The sequence below is a fragment of the Chanos chanos genome, chromosome 13 (assembly GCF_902362185.1).
Source record: "Chanos chanos chromosome 13, fChaCha1.1, whole genome shotgun sequence".
Classification (NCBI taxonomy): domain Eukaryota; kingdom Metazoa; phylum Chordata; class Actinopteri; order Gonorynchiformes; family Chanidae; genus Chanos; species Chanos chanos.
Genome location: NC_044507.1, coordinates 20,055,655 through 20,075,963, shown reverse-complemented (window position 1 = coordinate 20,075,963; position 20,309 = coordinate 20,055,655). Strand labels below are relative to the sequence as shown.

The following is a 20,309-nucleotide window of genomic DNA, read 5'->3' as shown; positions in this document are numbered from 1 at the left end:
ATATACTCTCAGGCAGACTAGCCCGTCGTGTGACTTAATGCTGTACACAGAGATGACGTTCTGTTGTCAAACTGAGTGTCTTAAGACTTAAGCTGTCTGACATTATGAAAAATAAAACGGACAGGGTTTTTGACAAGGGGCTCTTTTGTGGATCTGTTCTTTTGGGGATGGCGACGGATAACGTGCATGGTTTAACAGAGTGAATCAAAACAACTGTCATACACAACGCCTTCGTTTGTGCGGTTTCCCTTTCAGGGAGAAAAAGATTTTTAATACAGAATTAGCCAACTGCAGATCTTTCACGGTTAAGTAAAGGGCCAGTTACAATTAGCCACAAAACTCAGAGGGGGGGACAACTTTACTAATAGGCAATAACAGACAATGCAGAACCGATGTGTTTAGGTCAGTTAATAAACTTACAACGGGAGAGAGGCATTAGCATGAACTCTGAAAGACTCTACTGAAAGGGGTAAAATAAAAGTTAACATATTGCTGTATGACCGTGTTTCTATTGATGGCTGCCACTGTAGAAGTGACATTATTACTTAAAACAGTCCTCTGATGTAAAAAAAAAAAACCCAAATGCTGTCTGTCTTGTCCAACAAATCCTTTTCAAATACACTTCACTGTACATGACTGTAATCAATAGTAGGGTTGATTTAAAGAAAACGTTTCAAAAAAAAAAAAAAAAAAGCTTGTGGTGAATCAGTCATTACACGTATAAAATTTCAAAAAGTCTGAACAGAGTGTGTGTATGTAAACATGTGCTTGAATTCACCACAGAACGGAGCAAAGTGCTCGGAGGATGAATGTATGCATCAGCAGTGTAGCAGCTAGAGGTGTGCGTGACGACTCCACTGTTTAAATTACAAAGCTCAGAGTAAAGATTATAGACTTACAGGTTTCTGTTTTGAATCCCTAGGAAAGTATCCCTCACTGATTATTTGCGCCTTGTTGCAAATTACTCAGAATTTCTTTTTTCCTGCAACTCACTGTGGAGTAAAACGCCTTTATTTGTTAACGTCGAGCTGTTAAACATTAAGGGACCGAGCGTCGGGGGAGAAATGAACTAAATGTATTCTTTTTCAAAGACAAAGCCGCTTTAATAGAATTACAAATGACCATGCTCAAGTAACTGACCGCCGTAGAAATGAACCCATAACAGATGGAATTCAAACAAAACCCTGAATTACTCGAGTAGCTTTCCAACTTTTCAAGCAGATTTAATTAATCTCCCTTGAAAAGGGATCCAGTATGCTGAAATGAGTTGAGTGGAAAAAAAAAAAATTTAAAAAAAATGGCACAGTCCTGATTGGTCATCTCCATCGTAGAATTTTATGGAGAGGAGAAAAAAAAAAAAAAAAAAAAAAAAAAAGCTCCAATCAAATCAACGCCCCTCCTCCCGGCGAGTGCTGTAGTCATCCTCACGTGTGTAACCACCACTTCACATTGCACTTCAAGTAAATCTTCATCTCCACGAGCGTCTTTTCATACCAGAGAAGCACTAGCCCCTGTGACGCAGACAGCCTTGGCCGAGCTTTGGCGGTATGTGTGTGTGTCTGGTCAGCTGTTAACTGATGATTTTGCTTATGGACTGCAAAGACGGAAAGTCGTCGTTTTCCATGTGCAGGGACTTGTGGGCGTTGAAGTCCTTTAGTGCCAGAACCTGCCTACAGGTGGGACACACCTGGCAGTCCAGTTCTATGCTGTTACTGGTGGTGCTGGTTTGCCAGGCTTTCTTTTTGTTTTTACCAGGTTTGGGACCAGTCTGCTGTTTCTCCAGGGCCTTGGAGTCCCCGTGGGCAGTGAGCAGCTCCTGTTGTTTTTTCGTGTCTGGGAGTAAAACCAGCAACTCGTTGAAGACTCTCTTAAAGTTGTCCCCCAGCAGTTCCTGGCAGCTCTTATGGTACTGGGCAGCTGTAATTACACCCTGATGGACGGAGAAGCGGTCGCTTTGTAATTACATTCAACCAATGTACACAACAGTACGCATTTACCGTATAAAATTAATATGCTTATTAGTTTTAATTGGTTCAAAGGTGACAGTGGTGTTACAAAACCACTCTGGTTACTACATAAAAAAAAACCCATCTCTGTCTCTCGCTTATTGGAATAACGTTCTTTACCTGTCTGAACTGGCCTGAATAGTTTTTGAACTCATTGAACTTAGATTCATCATTCTGGAGGAAGTTTTTAATGGATTGGATAAGGTCCATATTTCTCTGTTGGAAATTTTCAGGTATGAGGTAGTTCCCAGAGGTCACTGCAGGTCTGAAACAAATAAGTAACAAACAGAACATATGAACAACAAACAGAGCATGGTAACAGGAGCAGAAAGAGACAGATAGATAGATTTACAATACACGTATGATACAGAGAGAGATACACACATAGACAGATAGACATACAGTGTTGCACGTGGACTCAAAGGGTTTTTTTTGCTAGTAGTAGCACATTCACATTTTTGTGTCCAACATGTATGTAAATAAAAAACAAACTGCCTGACCTACTGAGAGCAGGAATGACAGGTTCCACCACATTGCTGTTGAGAGGGACACCGGTGAAGCCTGGGGGAGGTTTGCTGACCACGGGCGCCAGTCCTGGAGGAGGTCGTGGTGCTCCACTCTGAGTGGTCTTCATAGGAAACGCACTTTTAAAGCCTAAGATAACACACACACACACAAAATAAATGTCAGCAGGGTAACGCCACGCTTCAGATGTAATACAACAACTGTGGACAGGTACTTAGTGAGCCATTATACCAGGTGGGGGTCTCTTAGCAACTAAGGCTGGGAAGTCCTCTTCCTCTGGTGGTATGGGTGGCTCCAACGTCGGCACCTTTTTAGGAACCGGGGGTTCCTCAGGGGGGATGTTGGGGGCGCTGCTCTCGGGGGGCTTATCCGTATATCCGTTCGCTAACATGCTCGTTTTGGGAAGCACCGGGGCTTTGGGGACACTGACATCCGGGGGTTTCGTTTCAGGTACATTCTCTTTGTGCGCCGTGTTGGGCAGCATTTCGTCGGGGTGCGCGGGGGCTCCTGGCGCGGAGGACGCAGCTTGTTTCTTTTTCTTGCCTGCTTTGGCACTTGACTGAGCTGAGGCACCTTTGACTGTCAGCAGGGAGGAAATGTCCAGCATGGTAGGCACGGCCCGGATCTCCTGAGTGGTTTTCCCAGCTTGGGGGTCGTCATCATCGGACGAAGACAGAGACTTGATCTGAGCCGCGGCTCTGGCGCTCTCCGCGGAGACGAGCTTCTTCTTGCGCCGAGAAGAAGAAGAGGAGGAGGAGGAGGAAGAGGAGGACAGGGCTTGAGGGAAGCTGGCGGATGTGAGGGGAGCAGAAGGTGCGGGTGTCGGTTTGACTGGTTGCACTATGGGCTTGCTACCTGCCTGAGACCAGGCAGATGTTGCGTTACTCTGGGGCTTGTGAGGTTTGATCTTGGAGACCAACGCTGGAAAGTCCTCCTCTTGGAAGGAAGACGGTTTCTTGGCCTGAGCAGAGTAAGCAGGTGTCATGGGAGTGGACACCACAGAACCGGACAGGCTCGGGAAATCGTCCTCCTTCAGCGCAACAGGAGGTGGTTTGATCGTGCTGTAAGCAAAGAAGAGCGAGATCGTCAGGAGGAACAATAAATAAATAAATAACGAAAAAAATTAAAAAAGAGGATTAATGATATCCAAAAGGTCATTTAAGCAGATTAGATTTACCTCGGAACAGGTGGTGGTGCGGCGCCCCCTAACACAGGGAAGTCGTCACCACTCAATGGAACATTGTTTTTCATCGCTCGACCTGAGATGGAAAATGTAAAACACGGATATTTTAACTATATATACACTTAAGACCTTGCAAAGATGATTTTTAAACACTGTAACCTCATGTGAAGTTTTTGAACAGTTTTAAAAAGGGTCCATCTTTAACCTAACTGCAATTATTATTATTTTTTTTATACATATATAATAATAAATATACTCATTCATACAGCTGATATGCCTGACGTTTTGTTGACTACTACCTTGAGAATTTTCAGGCGGCTTAGCGGGATTTCTGTTGCTTCGGAAGTTGTCAACATCCATCTTTTCCTCTTTGTGTGACTTTTGGCTGTTCCTCTCCTGCATACGTACTCTCTCCTCTTGGCGACGGATCGCTAGCGAGGCTCTCAGAGCTGCAGCCGTCTCCCTGTCCTCTTCCTCCCTGCACAATAAAACTCCCCTGTCAGTACAAGGACGCTCCACCCCAGCACAAGGCTAACACTCCCTGCTAGACGGCACTGCATTAAAAAGGTCATACCGGTTGTATCTCCAGCTTCTCATGTTCTGCGGCGTTCCTTGAGCTCTTCCTCTTCCAGATCGTCCTTGTCTATTGAAGCGATCCACTTCTTCGTAGTCCTCTCCCCCTACCATACCTTGAAGGGACATAAGGAAATGAGGAGGGACCAGTAAGATTAAAGTGATATCCTTCAAGGCAAGTCGTGCAGGTGTTGAGAAAGCTCTGGGCAAGCAGAGTGCTTGAAATTGATTTTGCCTCTCTCTTACCATCATTCCTCCTCTGCTGCCTGGGGGCGTAGCTGAACTGCAGATCGATGTGGCGGTTCTGTCTCGCTTCGGCCCGGTTCTTGCTGTGGGCGGCGGCCTTGTGGGCCTTATAGTCGATCTCGGTCCGGAAGGCGTGAGTGAACTGCTCTGTGCTGCAGTTCCCCTCCTCACAGAGATAGTGGCTTTCTCTGAAATGTTCCCTCAGGTACTCATAATCACTGTGTAATGAATTACAGCTGTATTAGTGGGTAAAGTAATCTAGTGTTAGGCATATTCTGACTGTCGTTAGGGTGAGGAGCGTTAAGCGCTGGGACATGAGAACAGACCTGTAGTATTCTTGAGCTCCGTCTGCATCACAGAAATGACAGAAGTAATGATCTCGTCGCAGATGCTTGAGCAGCTCGTCGTTGTCAAGGTAACGGTCGTCACAGAATTTGCACAACGGATGCCCGCGGTGGGAGGTGTCGTCCGGGTCGCCTTGGGTTCGATGACGAGCCAGTTCTTTGCGACTGTACCACTTTCGTTCATAGGAGAATATCTGAGGGGGGGGAAATTATAAGGGGTATGATAGACACGTGCACGCTGAGGTGTGCTATATGACAAGTGACTTCCAGGTTAACTGCCATTTTCGTACCTTTAAGTGTTTGGCACACAACTTGCAGCAGAACAGTTCATGTTGTTTGCGCATGTGTTGTTCCAGCTCCTCAGCTTTTGAAAAGACTTTCGGTTCTGAACAGCGCTGACATTCATGTAGCAAAATCTTCCTAAATTCATGAAGTAAAACAAGGGCATTGTAAATAGGTTAAGGGTAAATACAGCAAATAGCAAACATAATTATGAATGACAAACCTGAACTGCGCATAGGTCCTGCCATCACTGAAATATATGTCATGTTTCTTCTCGAACTGAAATTGCTGATATGGGAGAGTGGAAAATGGCTGAAGCGTTTTCACAAAAATGACCTGAAAACAAGAAATTTGCAAAGTCATAATTAGCAACAACCAGAAAAAAAACGTTACTCTTGGAGAAAAGTGAATTAAAATTCATTTACACATAGATAATAAACATAATCTCGCAACCCTAATTAGGATAAGCAGTTTAGAAAATGAATGAATGAAAGATGAACATAATAATGATTAAAAAAAATACCCTTCTCATTATTACATTTGACAGCTGTTGGCTACTACAAAAGAAGTATTTTTTTCTAGCAGACTTGAAATGCCTTGTTTGTATTGGGCTCTGCTTACTACTGATAGATAAAGCGAGAAATGACACGTTAGTCTGTGAATAGGTTGGCCTCTGGCCGGGAACACACCAGCCTCCATATGGAAATTGATCTGCATTGCTAGGTGTACCTAAAGAGACAGTCAGACACGGCTGAAGCACTTACATAATAACGTATTGCCTTTGCTGAATAGACTTTAGCTACATGACAGCGACGCGTCACTGCCAGACGATGTCAGCTAGGTTAAGTTTCTGTTGGTGGGTAACTCTAGCCAAGTACCAAACCCAGTCATCTAAGACAGCACCAATACTCAAAGCTAGCACTGCTAAACAATAAACTAATTTGGAAATGTAGATACATTACAAACGAACGTCCCCGTATGGTAGCCAGAGGTATGACTTCTTGTATTGAACCCTGCTAGCCAAGCTATCCCGGCTATCCAGCTAATCGCCGAACATAATCAAGTTTGTCATCGAGTTTGCTTTCCACAAAACCTTTTCTTCACCCCGTGAAAAGCTAGATTCACTGTGACCAAACATGTTCAAATTACGACGAGGCAGGTCAGCCACACGACGTCTGTCACCTAGTTACATATTGAGTGAAAGACAGCATAACTTGTGGGCTAGCATTATCTAGCTTGAATGGCTAAAGGTTGGCCGCACATGCATTCAAACTGAGTGAACCATTTTCACAATTTGGGCAGGTAACAAACAGACCATTTTCAAAAACCTGATGAAATAGCCACTAAAATCAGATGTGACAAGTTTTCTTCCCACGCTCTGAGAAGCAGGCAGTACCTTGTCAAGTTCCTCGCGGCACACGGCGCAATATTTCTGATCGCACAACACCCTCATCTTAGTCGAGCAACGGTAACACACCGGGTGATCACACTTCCCCAAAGCATAGATCTCTATATCTTGGCAGCACAACACACACGTGCGCTCGGCTTCCTTTGCAGCTGTAGGATCCATGGTACAGAAGGCACAAATTCCGAGATTTTTGGTTTTCAGGCTAATTTATCAGTGGTGAAGTCTGTAAACGGAACACGGCAGTGAGACCAGTGGAACTGTAATGGTATTTACGTAATAGATTGTTGCAGTGCATTATGGGTATCTCACGAATGACGTTCAAGTAGGTTAGCAGAGACCAATGATACGCTTATTAATAACCAAACGATACCATGGAGATCTGAAAGAAATGCATAATTAGATTTTGTTTATGTATGTGTTCACTAATTTTGTATATATAACGTGTAGAGCGTACAGAGATATTCCTCTAAATATTAAGGTTATTAACATACTTGTTTAGTATTTGTTCTGTTTGACAGTAAATTTCCCCGACACAACGTGGTGTGAAATTTAAAGAAATTCTTAGATGTTAAGAATACGGTTCCGTAGCTTTAATGTTTTGAATATAAACTAATCTCAACCAACAAAGACACTGACATGCAGGACTGATTTGTATCTCTAACTTCTAAACGAATGATTTTTATTTCTCATCACCACGCTATGATACAATATAGTATATCGATAACTTATAGTACTATGTATGTTTGTACTACCTGGGTTAAATGGTTGAAGTATGTTTTCCAGTATGTTCATTGTTTTGCCTTTAATAGTACTTAATGCAGTTTAAGTCCTACATAATCGATTAGTGGATAAATTTTCCCATGTGGTCCTTAAAAAATCTTTTTCGGCGTACAAACAATCGCAGTCCAGTTTACTTACCAATTAATGAGTGACAGCTATTGAATTGGAATTAGCATCTTAAGTATCTCCTAAACGTGCATGCTGTACGATACGTAATAATACTTCAAAGAGAAGTGGAATGGCAATTCGTGAAACTTTATTTCCATACAAAATACATAAATAGAGCATCTGCAAGTGAGTTCAGAGGCAGTAAATATTTGTACAAACAGAAATACACATACACGTGCACAGACAATATGACTTAGTGACAACAATGAAAGTGAGAGACAGCCATTAAGTTCTCCCAATCCCTTTGTGATAGCAGATTTGATAAACATGATTAAGATCAGATTACATGAATTTGCTCTGACTAGTAAATGATATTCCTCAGTCTAGATTGCACATACGTCCAACATTCCCAACAATTCAGTTGGTCAGTGTCCAAGCAGTAACGGAACAGGAACCTGTACTTCAGATACCTCAGTTACACCACTGATATTACTGCATTTAGTAGCACACACCTATGCTAATATGTAGCATTCTAGACGACAGGTTTTTTTTTTCTTAAATTATATGTTTGGCAGTTACAGGGCATTCAGCAGTAAACAGAAAGACCATTTATAAATGAATGCAGTGTGCAGAAAACCTCTCATTTCTCTGATATCATACAATTTGACCTGCAGTGGACCCGTCTTGGCACAGTCGCTATCACAGTGGAGCGCAAAGCAGTAAATCAGGACTGCCATCAATTGCAAAACAAACAAACGAAAAACCCTTCACTACATGTGTCCTCGGTGGCAACAGCTGATTCTGAAGAATTATAACAAATGTAGTGACGGCCAAGTCTCACTTTGTGCTTGTGCAGTGGCAGAAATCTGATATAGCTCTTTGTATTTTCAGAATACAACACTGAAAAGGAGTAGCTGTGTTAAAACAACAGACATGGAAAGACGCTACTCCATATACAAGCAAAATTAGCTTTAAAAAAAAAAGAGAGAGAGAGAGAGAGAGAAACCGCTGCAAAAGCTGTTCTACGTCATCTTTAAAAAATAAAAACACACGACAATGCAATTTCGCAACAGATTCATACGGCCAGCTGGTACAGTTGCGCTAAACTATTTATAAAACCTACCTCTGAACAGATATGTTTCATTCTGAGAACTAGAGTAATCCCTTGAAGTACACAGCAATCTAAGCAGCTTCCACTTAATTGCTGTATTATTTCTAAAAATCGTTTCCCATGTTGAACATTACACATAAATATAAAATTCAATCAATCATTTTGTTCAAATTGACAAAATATATATATATATAATATTTATGGGCTTTTCAAACAAAGTACTACTATAGCGCAATGCACAGAGGAAATTACTGTAGCCTTCTTGTTGGTGATGTACATTGATATGTGAAGAGTACTGTTGATGGATGTGTTGGGATGTGTATGGACTGTGTGTGTGTGTGTGTGTGTGTGTGGTCTATGCGGGTGCAGTTTTAAAGGTGCTCCAGGCATGAAAGCAGCGGGTGAAGCAGTGTGGCTCGTTGCCTTTGCGCACCAGCCGGAGCTTCCTGGGGTGCTCGGGGTCTTTGGAGCGCATGTGCTGAATGTAAACCTGTTTTAAAAGACATCAAAGCAATGAGGGTCACAACTGCACACATGTATATAAACAGCATATGAAGTACTGTACTGATTTTTTTTAAAAAACAGGGTTATTAAAATGAGTGTATTAAAAAACATATTTGTTGGTAATTTGTTTTTGAAGAGGAATGACAGACTCTAATATGAGATGATCTGGACTCACCTGACAAGCCTTCAGACTGAGTTTAATCTCAACCTGACTGGTCTGTGTACCCACCCACATGTAAACCTGTCATACACACACATTACAGTCAACCACAGTGTCATTAATGCGTTGAAAATGACAGACTGTGCTCTGTGACAACGGGCGTGCTCCTTACCTCTTTGCCATTGTCCAAAAGCATGATGTCATCATCAGCAAGGTCATCCTGACAGAAGTCAGAGCACTTCTCTGACACAGCAAAGTAGCCCTTTTCATTAGAGCACCTTCAAGAGGGGGGAAAAAAAAAAAAAAATCCCATAAACTCTCAACATCAGGCCGCAAAACGGTAGGCAGCAGTGACAGCACATGACTGGATGTGCACAGTAATATTCAAACCTGAACAGTCTGGCGTATTTCATGTAGTCTGCGTCTTCATCGTAAGGCTTCTGTGAGCCAATGCCCACCCAGAAGAAGTTTTCAGGTTCCTCCCCCTCATTAATCACCTAAAGACAAGGGTAAAAAAACAAAAAACAAACAAACAAAACAAACACAACAAAGACAGGGATTGGTCCAGAGAGGGTTGTGGAATGCTTTAATTATTCACGTTTCTATGAAACGTGTGTATGATTTTTGGCATCATAGACTAGCATTAACATACCTGTTTGCTGTAAGTGTCATCGAACATGGAGTTCATAATATCCTCTGCCAGTTTAGCCTCATCCGGATCTGCTGCCCGGCCCACCCAGGTGTACACTATGCCCTGGTTGTCTGTGCTTTCAAATGGCACCTAATAAAAACACACCATTCTTTTCACCATCTTATAGCTTTTAACATTACCAAGTTTGTTTGCGTATTGCGTGGAGTGATGCCCGCTTTCACATAACTCCCCACGTTTGTTATTTCAGATTAGTTGGAACCAAAGCTCATAGCAAAGAGAATGAGCTCATAGCAGGGATTAACGTACAGTCCAATAAACCTACTCAAACAGGAAAGGATTTAGTCACACTTCAAACTATGTAAATAAAGCAGAGTGTCTCTGATCATTCACGAAGGCCACACCCCTCCTACACTTATATGTCTCACTAGTTGATAATCAAACCTGTGTATTTCACGTTTCTGTACACAACTTTCACATGAATGGTCCTACTACAGATTCACTGAGAGACTTTGAGCCCAATCACCTGCCTTGTAGGCTCAATGTTTATGTTTAACCATTAGACAAAATTTTAAACAAAACACACAAACAAATTTTTGCTGAGCACACTTACTTCCTACATTTAGCGCAAGCATAAAATATAAACCACTTTACCTTTAGAATGAAACAGAATTCAGAGTTCAGATTGCCGGAGTCTGTAGCTATCTGGATGGTCCTAGAAAAATAATTTAACAAATGTGTGTCAATACATAAAGATGTCCAAAACAAAGGGAAGCATGAAGCCTTACTTTCAGACTCCATAAAATCTTCAGGTATATAGCTGGGACCCAACAGTTACCTGGTACAGAGTGCACTGCCATTGGTCCTGATATGATACAGGCTTGGCTGCACACTGTCCACCTTCATCTTCCTCTTCCCTTTGTGGATAATGAACTTCCTCTTAAAGTGAGACAGGAACTTAAGGTTCTCCTGCTGCTGAGTCATCCTCACAACCTTGATCACGCGCACGCACACGCGCACACACACACACACACACACACACACACACACACACACACACACATTACATTTTAGAATGGTGTACTATTATTTATTGCATAACAAGATAGCTGAAGAAACAACAACTGATTGAAATCTTACATGCCTCTCTCTTTCCTGAAACGGAGTTAAATGGAAGTCTGTTTTACATGTGTTGGCAGACAGACATCGTTGAGCACGTGAGTAGGCATACCTCCAGTTTTCCCGGGAACAGGCTCTCAAACTTCTTCTGCAGGCTGAACGTAAACGTTAACCAGCCCATGTTGGACGCTTCGCGGCCCTGCCAGAAATACACCACGCACTGGAAGTCTTCCTCGGGTTGTTTGTCTTCATCCTCTCCCTCCTCCTCTCCTTTTTCCTTGCCTTTCCCCTGATCGTCCTCATACTCCACGGGGACCCAGTACCTACACAGCACGGAACACACGAGCGCAAAAATGTCACTATGGCCCACCGGCAAATGTCACTTCTACGATTAACCGTGTGCGGTCACCTTAGGGAAAAAAAAAACATAATCGCACCTCGCGGTAAGGTGCGGTTGCTTCACGGAGTTACAGAGCGGCAGAACATTCGGATCATCGTGTTTACACCCACCTGCAGAGGAAGACGTAACAGTCCTGAGTGTGGAAGTGCCCAAACTCTTCCTCCGGCAGTCGTGCAAATTTCTTCCCCTCCAGCACGAATCCCTCCATCCCGTCTAGGTCTTCGTTCCACTCCTCCATCATCTGCTCTGCCTGCAGGTGGAAAAGAAAAAAAAAAAAGAAAGAAAACAGGTTCAAACGGATTCTGGACTCAGAAATCACTGAGTGCAACACAATGACTAATACTGTAAAAAAAACAAAAAAAAAAACAACCAAAAAAACTCAAACAAACAAAACACATGACGTAATGGAAAGGTGGGCCAAGGGTGTTGGCAGCCAACTCCTCACCTCTGTGAGAGGCATGGGCGGTTGCCTGGGGAGGAACAGGGCAGTGAGGTCTGCTTTCATCTGGTCCTTCTTCTCTGCGTCTTTTTTCACCTTGCCTGACAGGCTGGCATTCTGCTGCACGCTCTCAGCGTTTCTGGTGTAGTCCACTTTCAGTACGTCATCCCAGTTCTTGAACTTCGATTTGAAAACCTTACAAATACAAATCGTTGAATATTTGGGTACATAATGTGTATTTCATTTGGAACAGCTTAAAACACAACCGCAGATCAAAATCACAGATAAAATTCTTCTGAGACTTTGGCCTCGTGACAGAACTTTGTTCAAAAAAGTGGTTCATAGTTTACCAGCTATTCCTGAACCCAAAGGGGGTGATTCAGACACTCTTTATTTTAACGAAGACTGACCAACGCTGATACGGAAGTTTACCAAAATTTTGACTGGTTCGGTCAGTCAGTTGATTAATATTACCTGACACTCGGTTCCCTCCAGGTTTCGAATGACCACAGCGTGCTTGGGCCGATGCAGCATGCCACACACTTCTTGACCCAGTTTGAGAGCAGCCGCTCTGACGAGTCTCGGGGACTTGCGTCCGATCCAGATGAAGACTTCAGACCAGCAGTCTAGGATGTAGACTCCTTTAGTGTCCAAAAGACTTTGGAGCTGTGGTCAGAAACCAGCCGGTGAGTCGAAAAAGTTCCATAAAAATGAATAACACAACGGAGCAATTAAGGAACTCTGCATTAGAGAAAAGTCTGAACAGATCAGCATACCAGTCGGAGCTCCGGTAGCACGTCCAGTTTGAACTTGTTCTTGTGTTCCACTGAAAGCTTGTAGTTAATCTGAGGGAGCTCAAGGTATCCCAGGCCCAGGCCAACCTAAACACACCAACAGAAACTTTCAAATGACTGTTGAACCACATCATGCAGGTGGCCTGATCTCTGGGGGATGATTTACAATCATTATGCAGTATGTAATCTCTATAGTGCACTGTGTTAGCATGCTTTACAATATTCCACTTTATGACATGAATTATGGATCCTATCTTACCTTGTAGAGTTTGGGTCGGACGGGAGCAAAATCATCCGGAACATGTTTCTTGATTTCCTCAGGCTGTCCTCCAAGAATTTCCCAAAACTCCGGAGGTTCCTGATTTTGCATCAGTGTGATGATCTCTGCCTTTCCTTTCCTCTCGTTCTTATTGATTTTCTCAGCAAATAACCTGAACACAGTATTGTCAGCGTTACAAAACAGCCGATGTACATTGGTGAATGTAAGAACAACCTTCTCCAAAAATCTAAATATAAAAATCTCTACCTGGCTTTGGTGGTACCACTGAGTGTGGCATTGGCTCCTCTCCACACATAGATTGCAAGACCACAGTCGACTAGGAACACGAATCTGGAAAAGGAAACACAGAGTGGGGAATGAAGCTGTAGCCTGGTGCAGTGATTTTCCTGAGTCTTGATAAGGTAAGAGTGTCTGTGGGGCTTACCGCGGGTCCAGAGATGATGCCTTCAGAGGTACAGACTCCAATTTGATGTTCTTCTTCCCATATACCCGATAAAGTCTGTTGACAAAACAAACAGATTAGACGGAATTCTCTACAGCATTCACACACACGTTTGTGCTCAAATGTTTTGGGCTTTTTTTTCTTGTTTTTTACCTGCTTGAGTACTGTGTGTCCTCTACTGTGTAGAACCCACTGGCTGTACCACCCTCAATGTAAGAGATTTCGTTGTCAAACACCTAAAAACATAATCAAATGCAGGTTAATATCAATAAGGTGGGACAGTCTCAGTCATAAGGATTACTTGCTGTCAATAAGCACCACAGCTTTAGAGTTTGAAGTGTGAAGCATAACTAGTTCATTTGGATGGTAAGGAGTGCTTTTTGTCACCGTGCCCTGTCTTATGAACGGGTCACGTGCTGTTTTATGGATAAACAGTCTTATTCAGCCTGACTCTGTCCGGGGTGTAGAGTGTGGTTCGAGCACAGAACGCTGACCTCTGTGAACTCTTCGCTCTCGTCTCCCATCTCCTCCCTGACCGTCCGGCACTCGGCTCCCAAGTAATTCCGCAGGTTGACAGCGTGGATGGCGGAGCAGGCCTTCTTATCCAGCGTGGCTTCCTGCCCGATCCAGTAAAAGATCTGCCAGTTCAAGGCTCCGTTCTCATCCAGATATGTCTGGTAAAAAGCACACGTGGGACAGCTGGGGGTTAGGAAAGAGGTTACGCTGTTTCATTCCAGTAAATGTTACATCCAAGTCTATACACCTGGAAGAGGGTCTTATTAAAAAAAAAATCTCATGTATGACATCTTATGTATGAACATCAGATGTATGAATCAACACACACTGCCCATGTTGAGTACAGTAGTAGTACAGCACACTAAAGGTGGTCATGCCAACCTTAAGCACAATGTAGCAGTCAGCTTCGTAGAACTTTCCGTGGAAGGCCTCGTCCACCTGGATGGGCACAAAGTTCTCGATCTGCCACACGGACAGCCCCGGGATCTGACCCACGTCCTCCACGAAGAACTCCGAGTAATCCAGCTGCGGTTTCTCCAGGTTCTTGTCCCAGCGCTTGGACTTCAGGTCCGAGTATTTCAAATCCCCATTCTCCTGATAAATCAGAGGACAAATACAGGTCAGAAGTGTACTATAAGATTCATTTGGAATAGAATAGAATATCTTTATTGTCATTGCACAAGTACAACTGTCACTACACAAGTACAACAAGATTAAAATTTGCAACTTCTGTGCTTGATGCTGTAAAAAAAAACAATAAATAAGGTAAAAATAGAACAACAAATAAGATAAATCAAAAATAAAGTAAGTAAAAAAAGTAACGAACAGTATGAGCAGCGTCCAGCAGCAACAGCCCAGATATGCAATGCAGCAACAGAACCAATACGGCATAAAAAAAGTAGCAAAGTTCAATGAAGTAACGAACAGCATAAACAGTATGTGTAGCATAAACAGTATATGACAGTCTAAACAGTGTCCAGCTGCAGTAAATAGTGCAAACAGCTCAGTTTTGCAAGAACAGCTCAGATGTGCAAAGCGCAGCAACAAAACCAAAACAGTATGGAAATGCAGATGTGGATATATTTCCATTTAGCAACCTTCACTGTCCTAAATGGCAAGCACAGTAAACGAAACTGCTAAAAGAAATGTAGACAAATATTGTTCAGCGTTCTCACATGAGGACTGGACTCAGTAGTGGTATACAGTTAGCGCCTCACCTCGATGGACTTGTTCTTTTCCTGGGCCACATCCGACATGCCCTTCAGCACTTGCTTGGCCTGGTCATCCTGGGCTGAGTCCTTACGCCGCCTCAGCCTCATCTTCCTGGCCATCGGATCTCGGGGACTGTTTCCTGTGAAGAGGGCAGTGTACACACAGTTCAGATCAAAGTGACAATAAACAGTCAGTGGTCAAACACTACCACAGTTACAAAGACTTGTTTTTATTGGCTTGATACTGCATTCAATAGCTTTAGGTTACAGGGTTAGACACTCTTGAGAAACTTGTATCTGTCTGTGGTTTACTCTCTTCATTTCCTTCAACTTTTCTAGCACTTGTATCTGTCTGTGGTTTACTCTCTTCATTTCCTTTAACTTTTCTAGCACTTTCTAGTATCTGTTCTAATACTGATCTTAGTTACAGCATTTATGTCACAGGTGGTTCCTTAATGTTTACATGCTTGTTTTGTATTCTGCCCGTCTTGGTAGTTGCTTTGGAGAAAAGCGTCTGCCAGGTGAATACATGTAAATGTGAATGCATTCTTGGACACTCTTACATTACCGGGTGTTAATGTTTGAACAGTGGTAAACAAAGATTGGTAGACCTATAGACACTCAGAAATGATACTTAGTCAAGAAATAAGAAACTGGTTATAGATACATATCCCATTAAGGCCCTACCTCCACCAGCTGCGGCCACAGTGGCCGGAGACGCGCCAGCCAGTCGCAGTTGGTTTTGTAAAGAGAAATCGATGTTGTACCACTCAGCCGCCCGATCCACAGGTTTAGGGGGCATGACCAGGTTGGGGTTCTCACGAACATCTAGAACCTGCAAACGAGTTCAAAATGCTCAACAGGCACAAAGAGTCTGAAAACACTGAGAAATAAATTCATCATAAATTCATCTCTGTGCTTTCACGAACCTCCATTTGTTAACAGCATAAGTGAATCATTTCTATCCAGTCCCCCAAAAAGGAACACATCAAAATCTGTGCCCATCTGTTTTATGAACTATTAGAGGTCCAGAAGAGATAGTGAGTCCTTAAATAAATTGTCCTAGCGTAACCAGTCTGTTAAAACCGATTTAAAACAAGCTGCATGTGGAGATATAGAACAACCGGCTGCGGTTTCAGTGAAAGGACATAAATCCACACTTACTTCCAGATCAGTGAGGAAATGGATTGCTTCAGGCAATGTGACCAGGCGGTTCTTATTTAAGACCAGTTTCTTCAGTTTTCCACACCTGAAGAAAACAACCAATAGTCAAAACAATGTTAGGGGACAAAATGAGTGGTTTCGTCTAAACGTCTAAAAAAAAAAAAAAAAAAATCAAAATGAAGCATACCTGCACAAGCCTTCAGGAATAAGCTCCAAATTGTTATTGGCTGCCATGAACTCAACCAGATTAGCCAGCTTCCCAACACCAGATGGCAAACCATCAAAATCCAGTTTGTTTGAGTTCAAATACAACTTCTTCAGCTTGGACAGCTTACATACTGCAGACTGCAAACAAATAAAAAAAATCAGGAATGAATACTTCAGCGTCCTCAAACTAAAATCCTAATCAGGCCCTAAATGTATGACGACTGAAAAAAAATACAGCTTCTTACGAGTGACACTGCCTTAACAGGCCTGACTATTTTTTATTACTAATGCGAGTGATGTGAAAAGAAGGTGTTTTTAAGTAAGTCTTGTACTTGTATTCTATAGTCCTGTGTTTTTTTGAAGAGAGGACAGGGAAATGCAGTCAAGCTCTTACTGGCAGGGATGTGAGTTGGTTCCTTGACAGATTCAGGGTCTCGAGGTGGGTCCACTGATCAATGCAGAGCGACAGTTCTGATATCTGATTACTGCTCAGGTTCAGGCGTTTCAGGTTGGTCAGCGAATAGAGACACTCAGGCACCCGGGTCAAATCGTTACAGGACAGATCCACATCTGAGGAGTGAGACACGGTGGCTTGTCAATTACTCACCCACAACAGACACTTAACCCCTTTTCTTTACTGACTTAAAATTCTAAGGAGAGATCTGAATGAACATACCCGCAAGATTAGTGAGGCCTTCCAAACTTGTTGGCATGTTGCTTTGAGTGCGCTGCGTGTTTCTCAGGTGTAGAGTTTGGAGGGCTACCATAGCAGGTAATTGTCTGTTAACATAAGAGGGGAACTTATAAGAGATTTGGGACAATAGACAGAGGGCAGGGCTAGTCATCCATTCTGTTTGACTGATTGTTCTGCATCGCTAACTGGGCAGATCAGTAATACCATTATGAAAAAACAGCCAGTTTGGTCTTACCTCAACTGTGCGTGCATAAGGGGGTTGTTATTGAGTATCAAAGTCTGTAAGTGGACCAGGCGTCTCATCTGAGGGGGCAGGCTATCCAACTTATTATCACTAAGGTCCAGGTACAGGAGATCGGTAAGGTTTATGAACAGCTGATTAGGTATTGTCTCAATGCTGCAAAGAGGAACATAGAATATGAAGAAAAAACAAAACAAAACAAAAAACAAAAGAAAATATCCATTAATGAATTATTATCTGATCATTGTCATTAATCAAAAGCTATATATGATACAATATAAATACACATAAACACACGATTCAACCACTCAACACATGACAGGAGTAATACCCATTGTGACTTAGGTTGAGGACAAGCATGTTCCTAGAATTTTCTAGATCCCTCGGAATCTCAGTCAGTTGGTTGTAGCTCAGGTCCTAAAGACATGACAACACAGGACAGATTAAATGATTCACAAGGTTTGTCATCAAGAAAACAGCATGACTCAGCATCGCTGAAAAAATGAGTGTGTGTGCATGTGTGTGTGTGTGTGTGTGTTTGTGTGTGTGAGTAAAGGTGTTGCTCCTGTGCTCTAGTGAAAGTAAACTACAGAAGTATTGCACATTTTGCAGTTTGGTGGAAAGATGTTTGTCACCTTCCCTGGAAAGCTGGAAAGCTCTAGACAGCACTGAGTTAGGGAAACATTTACATACCAGCACAGAAAGGTCATCCAGCTGAAAGATGTCGTCTGGAATTCCTGTATTCTTTAGGTTGTTTGCTCTCGCTACCACGGCCTTCACGTACAGATAAAAAATACTTTTAGTACGCGCAACCTCTCACCTGATTATGGCAAAGCTACATCCTATTCAAAAAAATATGGATTTCTAGGATGCATCACAATCACAATCACCGAACGTGTAAATGAGTTTGAATATTTTTAATGATTTATAACTCAATTATTTACCCTCAGGTTTGGGAGACTGGAGAGCTCGCCATGTAACGTTGTCAGGCTGTTGTGACTTACTGACAAATGCTCCTATGGATTAAAAAAAAGTAAATGAAAGAGAGAGAGAGAGAGAGAGAGAGAGAAAGAGAAAGAGAAAGAGAAAGAGAAATTCATTCAGAGAAGTGATGCTGATATTATAAGTGTTTTAAATGAGACTTGCCTTCATAATGTGCACATCATAACAAACAGAAATGTGAAAACATCTCAGACAAAACAATGCTTAAAAACAGAACCAATCACCAGTTTCTGGAGGGAGGCCAATTCTTCTGGAAGATAGCAAAGTCCGGTTCTGTTGAGTTTCAGCCATCGCAGGCTGGTCATGGATTTGACATGTTCCGGAAAATAACCCCCCTGTAATCAAGACAAATGACTCATGCTTTAATGGAAAAGGTGGGTCTTCCTCACTTTAGTAGGAACTGTAATATCTGTGCCCTGAAGTCCACATTCAACAGCACATTTAGAGGAATAAGCGTTAAAGAGCCTGATTTAAATTCGATTATCAAGGGCATTTAATTTCATTACTGCGCCATTGAAATTCACTTCTTTCTATTATGGCAACTTTAATCATCAGCATTTTGTCAGTTTCTTAAAACGTATGTGAATTAAGGGCGTGTCGGTCATACAATTAAGTCATCAGGCAGAAAATCCCCAATCTAAACAGCACGTTCAAGTGGTTCTGACAGCTTAAGTTAAACCGAACTTTCATAAGCAAAGCCGTAAAGACAGCACAATTTTTAAAAACATGCGTTTGAAGTCCAGCAAGATGCCCACCAACAGCTGACGGGGGAAGGTAACTGCAGTCGTGAGGACACACGAACTGATACTTTATTATGGCAACAAAGAGCTTAGTAGCTAGTTGGGTTCTCCGTAGAATCCTCTCATCTTTCTAGACGTACAGTTACAGTTTGTTAATTTTACTGCTACATGGGTGAGGTGTTGAACTTGACCAACCGTTTCAAATGGGTTGATATTTAAGATAACCTAACATTAGCTGACATGTTGGCGATGCTACCTAGCTTTGTAATCCTAAATAACAAAGTTGCGCAGTTTCCGAGGAGGCAAACAACAATGATTTGAACTCTGCGTTTCTCTGGACCGATACGTGTTCAGAGAATGGCTGCTGTCAGAGCACTTTTTTGACCACACCATATTTCTGACAAGTCGCTAACGCCCAGTGTTGTTCCTGGCTAATCAGTTAGCTTCACCCTGTTTTGACATGCTAACTTCTCTAACCAGTTCTTTATAGTCATGTTGCCGGCCCACAAACCACCGTTACCAACAAGCAACATGAAACAGCCGTTCTATAAGTAAAACAGGGACCTTAAATGAAACAGTATACTTACTTTAAAGTCGTTCCCACTCAGGTCTACCCCCCTGATGAAGGGGAGAACTCCGGTGGCAGCCATTACGGATTGAGGATATCAGAATTCGAGTCTATTTCTGGTTGGTGCTGAAGAATTGCTCATTGCTCTGAGAGCAGCTGCCGGATAAACCGCCCCCTCTCTGTTAAATGGTACATCCCTCTATTTTCAACACATTACACTCTGTCACGCTCTACAGGGGAGGAATTACGACTGACGGTAGAATTTAAAGTCGCCCAAATATGTGAAACCCATACTTGTTGGTTAAGTACTTTTGCTGGCACGTATGTCAAAATGTTCCAACTTTTGGACAGTTTTCAGTATATAGACAAATAGACGCAAAAACATTCATTCCTTTGCTGTCGCTGGCATGTATATATTGCTTTATTAAATGATAAATAAATTCCTGGGGATGTTATGATTAAAATATAAGCTTTCAGATACACGCAACACATATCATCCTCAATAAGAAAAAATGTCTCTGTCACAGAAAAAGACTGTTCACAGAGAGACAGTAAAGTGTGTGAGTTCTTTGCTAAAATATTCATGAAGTAATCTGTGAGATGTTTCATGTAG

At 42.4% G+C, this 20,309-nt stretch overlaps 2 protein-coding genes across 4 annotated transcripts; both read right to left on the bottom strand.

Annotated features, from left to right (window-relative positions):
- Positions 1 to 1,375: 1,375 nt before the first annotated feature.
- Positions 1,376 to 6,800, bottom strand: znf598 (zinc finger protein 598). Its single transcript, XM_030790206.1, has 12 exons — positions 6,556 to 6,800; positions 5,383 to 5,495; positions 5,168 to 5,297; positions 4,860 to 5,071; positions 4,534 to 4,751; positions 4,289 to 4,403; positions 4,014 to 4,192; positions 3,709 to 3,790; positions 2,763 to 3,592; positions 2,507 to 2,660; positions 2,127 to 2,271; positions 1,376 to 1,930 (listed from the first exon to the last, which is right to left on the bottom strand). Exons 1-12 carry the CDS (start codon positions 6,727 to 6,729, stop codon positions 1,571 to 1,573), a joined length of 2,712 nt encoding a protein of 903 aa, XP_030646066.1. The 5' UTR covers positions 6,730 to 6,800; the 3' UTR covers positions 1,376 to 1,570.
- A 1,971-nt stretch (positions 6,801 to 8,771) lies between these two features.
- On the bottom strand, positions 8,772 to 19,799 carry flii (FLII actin remodeling protein). 3 transcript variants are annotated; one of them, XM_030790077.1, is made up of 30 exons: positions 19,716 to 19,799; positions 18,613 to 18,723; positions 18,331 to 18,402; positions 18,080 to 18,160; positions 17,718 to 17,803; positions 17,381 to 17,542; positions 17,128 to 17,231; positions 16,846 to 17,021; positions 16,432 to 16,589; positions 16,245 to 16,329; positions 15,768 to 15,915; positions 15,087 to 15,220; positions 14,251 to 14,463; positions 13,848 to 14,027; positions 13,507 to 13,589; positions 13,336 to 13,410; positions 13,158 to 13,241; positions 12,891 to 13,062; positions 12,614 to 12,718; positions 12,312 to 12,503; positions 11,844 to 12,032; positions 11,509 to 11,648; positions 11,111 to 11,321; positions 10,718 to 10,872; positions 10,534 to 10,594; positions 9,883 to 10,011; positions 9,621 to 9,727; positions 9,403 to 9,508; positions 9,246 to 9,311; positions 8,772 to 9,056 (listed from the first exon to the last, which is right to left on the bottom strand). In XM_030790077.1, the coding sequence occupies exons 1-30, from the start codon at positions 19,776 to 19,778 to the stop codon at positions 8,922 to 8,924; spliced, it is 3,783 nt and encodes a 1,260-aa protein (XP_030645937.1). In that variant the 5' UTR covers positions 19,779 to 19,799; the 3' UTR covers positions 8,772 to 8,921. The 3 variants fall into 3 exon arrangements, with proteins under 3 accessions (XP_030645937.1, XP_030645939.1, XP_030645940.1); XM_030790079.1 differs by having other exon boundaries at positions 14,251 to 14,460; XM_030790080.1 differs by lacking the exon at positions 17,381 to 17,542.
- Between the last annotated feature and the right edge of the window lie 510 nt (positions 19,800 to 20,309).

What these genes read in the sequence shown, in the direction of transcription:
- flii (XM_030790077.1), bottom strand. Translation starts at nt 19,778, where the DNA reads ATGGCTGCCACCGGAGTTCTCCCCTTCATCAGGGGGGTAGACCTGAGT. An exon ending in TGTGGCCGCAGCTGGTGGAG is followed by an intron (nt 15,221 to 15,767) that starts GTAGGGCCTTAA and finishes CCCTCTTCACAG; the next exon opens with GAAACAGTCCCCGAGATCCG. An exon ending in TGGAGGGAACCGAGTGTCAG is followed by an intron (nt 12,033 to 12,311) that starts GTAATATTAATC and finishes TGTATTTGTAAG; the next exon opens with GTTTTCAAATCGAAGTTCAA.
- znf598 (XM_030790206.1), bottom strand. Translation starts at nt 6,729, where the DNA reads ATGGATCCTACAGCTGCAAAGGAAGCCGAGCGCACGTGTGTGTTGTGC. An exon ending in GGAGCTCAAGAATACTACAG is followed by an intron (nt 4,752 to 4,859) that starts GTCTGTTCTCAT and finishes TTCATTACACAG; the next exon opens with TGATTATGAGTACCTGAGGG. An exon ending in ATTCAGGCCAGTTCAGACAG is followed by an intron (nt 1,931 to 2,126) that starts GTAAAGAACGTT and finishes TCCGTCCATCAG; the next exon opens with GGTGTAATTACAGCTGCCCA.